Genomic DNA, 10,025 nt, shown 5'->3' on the forward strand with positions numbered 1-10,025 from the left:
GACTGATTTCCAGAGTGGTTGTACAAGCTTGCAATCCCACCAACAATGGAGGAGTGTTCCTCTTTCTCCACATCCTCGCCAGCATCTGCTGTCACCTGTAAGATGCCCTGGGATCAATTACCTAAACATCATAAACTGTGCGTAATGGTCTGTAATTCCAGTACTGAGTGGAGACAGGACAATCTGAAGTTCAAGTTCATCTTTCTAAAAAACAAAACCCAAAAACTTACGTACATGTGTATGTTCATGCATGGATGCATATACTAGTAGGAGTATTATCTTTGTGTGCAAAACAACAATTATTTCTCTAAGATTTTGATGGGAAATTGTGTAGAATATAGAGTCAGAAGCAAATTATAAACCAGAGAAGTTACCTTAATTTCTTCTTGCTGGGATAAAATACCCTAACCAAAGCAATTTAAGAAAGGAAGTAAAGTAGATAGCTTGGTTGGTTTTATTTTAGCTCATAGTTCAAAGTACAGTCCATCATGGTGGAGAAGTCGAGGCAGCAAGAAAAGAGCAATGGATACAAGCTAGTGCTGTTTGTTTCCTCCATTTAATATAGCCCAGGATCCCCTACCTAGTGAATGGGCCACACTTAGAGTGAAGATGGATCTTCACACATTAATTAACATATGAACATATTCAAGATAGTCGCTCAGGTATGTCTCTTGGCCCATCTCCTGGGGATTCTGGATTCTTTCAAATGACAGCAGTAACTCTCACAGAAGTTGCCTGTGGATTGGCTCTTACTTGAATAAAGTAGAATTACCACTCTGGCTGGTCAGACCACTTCCAACTGACTACGAGTGTTCTAGGAAACATTTAAAATGGTGAAATTTTCCTAAAACATAAGGGTGATTATTATAAGACAGTAACAGATCCTAAGACAGTAGTGGTGATACAAAAACAATTGTTAGATTATAAAAATTCATTTTTAACATTATCCCAAAAGAGTAACCTAAAATTTAAATTAGAAAATAAAGGACTGTTAATTCAAACATATCTTTTTCTGTTTCAGTTTAGTGTGTTAAACTAAAACAGACTTCTATTCCCAAAATAGTTACAGTCTGTTGTCACAGAAGACTCCCCCCACCATAAACTAAAACCACTATAAAAGATATACTTTATTTAAAATGTTAAGCTACAAATATTTATACTTCTGAGCCATCTGTTCAGTTAAGTAATCATAAGAATTTTAGGCTGAATTCTGAAAAATGGAAATACTTGAAAAAATCTTAGCATTGCTGACTTTTGCTGTTTTTAACAGCATGTGTCTTCATTTGAGCAGAAATAGGATGATACTAATTCTCACTTGTGAAGCATTGCATTAAGTTCATTTAAAAACAAGAGTTTTAAATCCTCTTAACACAAAATATTCTGTCTGAATAATACCCAACTCCTACTTTAAGTGAAAGTAAAGAAAAAGGCTTTATTGATAAAATAATATATATGTCAATCTTTAGACTTCAAAGAGCTCTATTCCTAGAATGTACTTATCATTTAAAATCAGAATCTCCAATCACTGCAGGTGTGATGGCATATCCACTGTGAGGGAGGGAGAGACAGGATCACAAGTCAGGTGTTACCCATGCTACACAGGGAGAGCCTGCCCCAACCCAGAACTGAACTTTAACTGCTCTGCTTTTGGTAGTTGACTATCAGCTATTTTAAAAAAGATTTATAGATCTTGCGGACTCTTTGAGTATATTTTAAAAGAAGACAAATGCGAAAACTTGGTGGAAATTTTATGAAGTGTAACACTTAGATATTTTCAGTCTCTTGACCTCTAGGTTTGAGAAGATGTGAATGGGAATTTTAAACTTAGTAAGCAATTTTGAAAGAGTTATTCAACAATGTGTACATGATTCTGAAACATTTATTGACTTCTACAAACCTTTTAAAAGTGTTAAGTTCATATTACTATATTTTGGGGTTTTAATACTTTTTATTAATTTTTTGGTGCAATATATTCTGATCACAGCTTCCCTTCTCCCAATTTCCCTCAGGTTCTCCTCATCTCCATACATTCTTTCTGCTGGCCCTCAGGGCTTCAGTCCTTTTCCCTCACCCAATACTAGATCAGGTTCCTCTCTTCCCCCCACCCCATCTCCACTTCCCTTCCGAGGTCCCTCCCTCTCCTCCCACTTGTGAATGCTCTTTTTTCTTTTTCTTTTCTTTCTTTTTTTTTTCCTAGAAAGAAAGACATTTAATTGGGGCTGGCTTACGGTTTCAGAAGTTTGGTCCATTATCATCATGGTAGGGAGCATGATGGCACACATGGAGCCATGGTGCTGGAGAGGCAGTTGAGAGCTCTATATCTGGATCCACAGGCAGCCAGATATCGAGTGACCCACTTCCTCCAACAAGGCTACATCTTTTACTCCTTCTCAAGCAACACCACTCCCTGATGACTAAGCATTCAAATATATGAGCCTTTGGAGGCCATTCTTTTATTATTTTTTTATTAGATGTTTTCTTTATTTACATTTCAAATGTTATCCCCTTTCCTAGTTTCCCCTCTGAAAATCTCCTATCCCCTCGCTCCTACCCCTGCTCCCAACTCACCCACTCATGCTTCCTGGCCCTGGCATTCCCCTATACTGGGGCATAGAACCTTCACAGGACCAAGGGCCTCTCCTCCCACTGATGACTGACTAGGCCATTCTCTGCTACATATACAGCTAGAGCTACAAGTTCCACCATGTGTTTTCTTTGACTGGTGGTATAGTTCCAAGGAGCTCAGGGGTCCCGCTGGTTAGTTCATATTGATGTTCCTCCTATGGGGCTTCAGACCCCTTCAGTTCCCTGAGTATTTCTCTGGCTCCTTCATTGGGGACCTTGTGCGCTGTCAAATGGATGACTGTGAGCATCCACTTCTGTATTTGGCAGAGCCTTGCAGGAGACAGCTATATCAGGCTCCTGTCAGCAGGCTCTTGTGGGCATCTGCCTAATGACTGGGTTTGGTAGTTGTTTATGGGGTGGATCCCCAAGTAGGGCAGTATCTGGATGGTCGTTCCTTCAGGCTCTGCTCTGAACTTTGTCTCTGTACCATCCTAGGGTATTTTGTTCCCCATTCTAAGAAGGAACGGAGTATCTGTACTTTGGTCTTCCTTCTTCTTGAATTTCATGTGTTTTGCAAATTGCATCTTGGATATTTTAAGTTTCTGGGCTAATATCTGCTTATCAGTGAGTGCATATCATGTGTGTTCTTTTGTGATTGGGTTACCTCACTCAGGAAGATATCCTCCAGATCCATCCATTTACCTAAGAATTTCATAAATTCATTGTTTTTAATAGCTGAGGAGTACTCAATTGTATAAATGTACCACAGTTTCTGTATCTATTCTTCTGTTGAGGGACATCTGGGTCCTTTCCAGCTTCTGGTTATTATAAATAAGGTTGCTATGAACATAGTGGAGCATGTGTCCTTATTACAAATTGGAACATCTTCTGGGTATGTGCCCAGGAGAGGTATTGCTGGATCTTCTGGTAGTACTATGTCCAATATTCTGAGGAATCGCCAAACTGAATTCCAGAGTGGCTGTACCAGCTTGCAGTCCCACCAGCAATGAGGAATGTTCCTCCTTCTCCACATCCTCGCCAGCATCTGCTGTCACTCGAATTTTTGATCTTAGCCATTCTGACTGGTGTGAGGTGGAATCTCAGAGTTGTTTTGATTTGCATTTCCCTGATGATTAAGGATGCTGAACAGTTTTCAGGTGCTTCTCAGCCATTCAGTATTCCTCAGGTGAGAATTCTTTGTTTAGTTCTGTACTCCATTTTTAATAGGGTTATTTGATTTTCTGGAGTCCAGCTTCTTGAGTTCTTTGTATATATTGAGTATTAGTCCCCTATTGGATTTAGGATAGGTAAAGATCCTTTCCCAATCTTTTGGTGGCCTTTTTCTCTTATTGACAGTGTCTTTTGCCTTACAGAAGCTTTGCAATTTTTAGAGGTCCCATTTATTGATTCTTGATCTTACAGCACAAGCCATTGCTGTTCTATTCAGGAATTTTCCCCCTGTGCCCATATCTTCGAGGCTTTTCCACACTTTCTCCTCTATAAGTTTTAGTGTCTCTGATGTGATCCACTTAGACTTGAGCTTTGTACAAGGAGATAAGAATGGATCAGTTCGAATTCTTCTACATGATAACTGCCAGTTGTGCCAGCACTATTTGTGGGCAATTGTGATAAAAACTGCATGGTACTGGTACAGCAACAGACAGGTAGATCAGTGGTATTAGAATTGAAGACCCAGAAATGAACCCACACACCCATGGTCACTTGATCTTTGAAAAGGGAGCTTAAACCATCTTGTAATTGCTTTCTTTTTTCTCCCAAGTAGCCCTGAGGTATATGTCCTCACTTGGACACTTCAGCTTGTTAAACTTTTTGAGTTCTATGGCCTGTATCTTGGGTATTCTGTACTTTTTTTTTTAAAGCTAATATTCACTTATCAGTGAGTACATTCCATGCACGTCCTTTTGGGTCTGAGTTACCTCACTCAGGATGATAGTTTCTAGTTCCATCCATTTGCCTGCAAAACTCAGGATGTCCTCATTCTTAAAAGCTGAGTAGTATTCCATTGTGTAAATGAACCACATTTTCTGTATCCATTCTTCTGTCATGGGACATCTAGGTTGTTTTCAGATTCTGGCTATCACAAGTAAGGTCGATATGAACATAGTGGAACACATGCTCCTGTGGCATGGTGGGGCATCTTTTGGGTATATTCTCAAGAGTTGTAAAGCTGGATCTTCATGTAGATCTATTTCCAATTTTCTGAGGAACCTCCAGATTGATTTCCAGAGTGGTTGTACCAGTTTGCAATCCCAGCAGCAGATATTTGGACCCAACCAATGGACAGAAGCAGCTGACCCCTGTTGTTGAATTAGGGAAGGCTGAAAGAAGCTGAGGAGAAGGGCAATCCTGTAGGAGAACCAGCAGTCTCACTCAGTCTGGACCTCCAAGATCTCTCAAACACTGGACCACCATTCAGCGTACACCAGCTGATATGAGGCCCCCAACACACATACAGTAGAGGACTTCTGGGTCTGTGTTTATTCAGAGATGATGCACCTAACCCTCAAGAGACTGGAGGCTCCAGGGAGTTTAGAGGACATGCGGGGTTGGGGATCGGGACTTCCACTTGGGACAGGGGTGGGGAGGAGGTGTGGGATGTGGAGCAGTCGGAGGATGGATAGGGGTGGTGTGGTGAATGGAATATGGAGTGTAAAAAATAAGTTTAAAATAAAATAAAATAAAAACAAAAATAAATAAACAATTAAAGAAAAGGGGAAAAAAGAAAGAGCGAAAGAAAGAATGAAAGAATGAAGGAAAGAGAGAGAGAGAGAGCGCCTGTATTATATGATATTCTGTCCTGGTTATGTGCAACTGTAGATGAAAACTAAGAATTTATACCATTATCAACTACTTTATTTGCTTTCATTATTAACATATAAATAACAATAATTAACTGTGCAGAATCGAGATATGTATTATGAAGTACAGTGAGATATAGAAGAGTACTGCAATCAAACCTTGCTGGAATTCCCACTACTCCACCAAAACTGTTCTTCCCTGACTTGTCACTGTTAAAATCCTTGCTTACTTTTGTCCTTGATGTCTGTGCCTTTGTTTACTTTGCTTAAAAGTTATTAGGTCCCTAGAAATCTTCTAGAATTCTCTTTTATTTCATTTTGTTGGTTTTTTTGTTAGTTTTGTGAGGCTCCAACTGCCCTGGGTACTAGGGCTTGAGCTCTTGATATCAGCTTGCATCAGTATTCTGGGTGTTGAGGTGTAAACCTATAATGAAGTTTTAAATTCTTCCCATCTTACCAGTTCCTTACAGTCCACTTTATCTACTTTTTCCTAATGTTCAAGAACAAAGCTTTATTATATGCCTACTTATCCCTCCCCCTCTCTCATCCCCTCTCACTCCCCCTTTCTCTTTTTTTTTTCTTTTACCTCATAATAGCTATAATCTGAAATTCTGAAGCCTGATATACTATAAAATAGGAAATCTTTCCACATCAGCATGATGCCTTAATTGGAAAGTTCCACATGACTTCTTGCAGGCATACTAAAGATTGTGTTTTAAAAAAAAATTACCCAAATGCTGTGTGTTTTTATAAAACATATGGCCAGCGACATGAGTCAATAGGTAAAGGTATCTGCCACCAAGCCTAAGAACCTGAATTTCATCCTTGAACCTGTATGGCAGACGGATAGAACTGACACCAGGAAGTTGTTCTTTGATGTCCACATGCCCAGGGTTGACACCCCCCCACACACACACAAATAAATAAATATACTTTATTTTTTTAATACCAATGATTATTTTGTTTAGAATTGGGTCCCATCTTTAAGAGATATATATGGACTATTACAAAATCCAAAAATTGGAGATCTGAAATACCGGTAGTCATGTATACTTCACATAAGATTTCAGTACTATTTGTACTCTTGAAGCTATTATTATCATTGTGACTGCCAATGTATAATATTTCTATTCGCTTATTCTAGAGTGTATTCTTCATCAAAAGATGGACAGTTGTGTAATGTAGTTTGGAGTAAGTCATTTTATGACCTAGGCCCTGATAGAGAAAATGATGCTGATAACATGCTAAAACTATGGATATTTAAAATGCACCCGTGTTTAATGATGCCATGAAAATTAAAATTTAATTTCTAGAAGTTATTTCAAAGGTGAAAATTATCATTTTTGTTAAAGTTTGAAATAGGTTTATTCTTGAACATTTCAGACCCCTCCCCCCCACACAAATAAGTTATTTATTACTTAGTTGTTCCCTTGAGTTTTCTGAATTGCTTCTGTTTACTGAATATTTTCCTCTAACATTTGCAGTTTCCATTCTCCTTTCTATGTTTGTTAAAAATTGTTTTTAACAACTTGTTCTTATAGTTGTGCTATCACTTCATTAGTATAATATATATACATATATATTTATGTATGTATGTATAAGTGTTATCGTCATACAGGTTTCTTTTTATTGTTTGTTTTCCTTTATAAAATATGAGTTTTCTTTATGTAGCCCTTGCTGTCCTGAAACTATACAGACTAGGCTGGCCTCAAACTCAGAGCTCCATCTGCCTCTGTTCTGAGTACTAGGATTAAAGGTCTGTGCCCCCACACCTAGCTTGTCTATTGGGTTTTAATCCCATTGAGACCATTAAAACATATATATTGCTTAACATGCCTTCCTTTTTTTTTCTTTTCTTTAGAAATAATTTTCTTTTTTGGTAATTTCATCCATATATACAATGTTATGTGTTTTTATTTATCCTCTTTGTCAGCTCCCTTCTTCCATAAGCTATGCTATTACAGAAAATTGCACCTTTTTTATAGCAGCAAATAGCAGGTAGTAGCTCCTAAGAATGGAATGGGGCCTTGTGAGCACCTTTCTCCTCCATGACAGATAATTGCACGGTCCAATCTCATGCAGACATTCATTACAGACTGCAACAGCCATGTTTTATATCTGGTTTGTCTCACCTTCTTAATGGTCAAAACCATTCCTTTTGGTTTGAAGCTAAATAAATACTTAATTGGAGAGTTATCTTCCTATATCTTTCAAGGAGCAGATTCAAGTATCTAAGGTACTGTTAACATTAAACATGAGAAAAATGAATTGTTTTTGTAAACAGGATTGAAGTTGATCATACCAATGTGGCTTTGTATTTGTGTTCCATTATCAACCATTTTTACCATAGCATCTTTGAATCATGTTAATAACAATTTGGAATTGTTTTTGTAATCTATTCCATTTTACTGATTATTTCATGTGTTGACTTTAATTAACTGCTTAACTGTTAAGAATTCTTTAAAAACCTGTTAGAAATCTAGCTTTATAATGAAAATGTCTTTAAAACTTTCTGTTTTGAAATATTTTAAGCTTGCAGATTAGGGCTCAAACTGTGTGTAATTTGCAGGATTATTTTTCTGTCTCCCTTTGATAATGCTGGACACATCTCTAAGGCTCTATTTAAAAATATATGTCAAGATCAGTATTTGTTCATTATTTGTGATAGTTGTTCTACACTGATATAAGATGCTAATTATTGGGAAAACTAGGAAGTGGGGCTTAGAGCAGGATATGTTAACTTCACTTTTTGTTCAAGTTTTGGAAACCTTAAACTATTCCAAGAAATCGAGTTTATTAATTAAACAAATAAAAATGGGTTTACTCTTGGTTCTTGATATATGTTGTGACAGAGTCCAGCAATAAATGTAGCAGCTCTAGCATTATTAAAACCATCAATAATAGAAGTTTAATTCAGAATGAAAAGCCAATGAAATGCTTCTTCTCTTGGTAGTCATTTATTGCCTGTTTTTTCTAAACTAATAAATGAAAAATGAAATAAAAATGTTTTCCCCCATGACTATTGATGTGGGTCTTGGGAGATTTTTGGTGGTACTCTAATGCTAATGCAATATATCATTCATGGGCTTTTATCCTGTTGCTGGTTTTAAGAGTATATTCTTCTAATTTCAGGTTGGGTGGGACTATATCGGCATACAAGATAGTACCAGATGAAATAGAAGAAATCAAGGTATAGTATGAAATTTTCATGCCTACAAAGGCTTAGCATTTTAATTGCAAGGTGTGGGAAAAATTGTTACTTCTTAAATATTGAATCAAACATTAATCTCCTGTTTACTCAGCGTCAAAAATACATTCATATCACAGAAGCACCATCAAATTGTATATACTGTTTACAATACCGTTCTGGGAAAATGTTAAGGGGAATATAAAAGAATCCCTTCCTATGTGATCTGTTGAAAATAAAAAAATCATATTATGTGTAAACATTAATATACTTAATGGATTATTTTTTTATTTTTTAATTTAAATTTTTTTACTTAGTCACTTTACATACAGTTCACTGCCCTTCTCTCAGTCATCTCCCCACAATCCTTGCCCCATCCCTCACTCCTTTTCTCCTACAAGCAGGTGGAAGCCCTTTGGGTATCCCTCCACCTTGGCATTTCAAGTCTCTGTGAGGCTAGTAACTTCCTCTTCCACTGAGGCCAGACAATGCAACCCAGGTAGAAGAGCATATTCTACATGTAGACTTTTGTGGTAGCCCCCCTACCAGTTATAAGTAATATTAGTCTTGTTGGTATATCCTTGTTCTTTTTTAAATATAAATATCAATTTCAATTGAAATCAGTGTTTCAGTGAATCAAGGATTAACATTACTATTTAAAAAGAACAATACAACAATTTCTATCTTTACATTGTTACTAAATCTTATAACAATAAGTTGCCTTTGTCCAAAGCAATTTACCAAATCTTGAAATCTGAACTTACTATTTCATAAATAAAACCTGACAGTTAGTAGTCAAAGATAAGCAATTACATCCCTGTATAGTAAATCTTCAGTTCCCTTTTTATGACCTTTGGTTAATTATTTTACAACCTCTTGTAATGTGCTCTGACTTAGAGATGTCTGCTTGCCATCTTAGAAGCAATTAACTCATGACACTTGAAGACTGGCAGAGTTCTCAATGCATTTTTGACATCAGAAAGGACCTAAGAGCAGTCCTATTGTAAAAGAGCTTAATAATTACTAATATAATTTTAGAAATTATTATAGGATCATCATAAAGAATTAAGAAATCTTCTATTTGTCTTTATGGCATCATTACAAGATATTATATCTTTGTTGTTTTGCAGAGATCTGCTCAAAAGGATGGGCTAATATCTAGTGATTGTTGTATATATTTAGCAATAACAGGTAAAGCATATTAATAGCAGGAATCTTTCCTAAAGTGAAATTCTTCTCAGCATTGCCTAGAGAAGCAATTCCATCATTAACTGTGAGTACATATTGGAACCATTTCAGGAAGATTACCTGCTAGTTTTTAACTTCTTGATGGCTCCTAGCACAACTTGAAAAATTTTATTCCCAATTCTAAGAAGGGGCACAGTGTCCACACTTTGGTCTTCATTCTTCTTGAGTTTCATGCGTTTAGCAAATTGTATCTTATATCTTGGGTA

At 36.8% G+C, this 10,025-nt stretch overlaps 1 protein-coding gene across 10 annotated transcripts in view; it reads left to right on the forward strand.

The window, feature by feature from the left end:
* Gphn (gephyrin) overlaps nt 1–10,025 on the forward strand; it is a 420,062-nt gene that overhangs the window by 116,099 nt on the left and 293,938 nt on the right. For all 10 annotated transcript variants that reach the window (XM_029484276.1, XM_029484280.1, XM_029484278.1 and 7 more), the window contains exon 3: nt 8,517–8,574. In XM_029484276.1, coding sequence (XP_029340136.1) covers nt 8,517–8,574 — 58 coding nt within the window. The remainder of the gene's footprint in view (nt 1–8,516; nt 8,575–10,025) is intronic.

This window comes from Mus caroli, chromosome 12, assembly GCF_900094665.2.
Source record: "Mus caroli chromosome 12, CAROLI_EIJ_v1.1, whole genome shotgun sequence".
Classification (NCBI taxonomy): domain Eukaryota; kingdom Metazoa; phylum Chordata; class Mammalia; order Rodentia; family Muridae; genus Mus; species Mus caroli.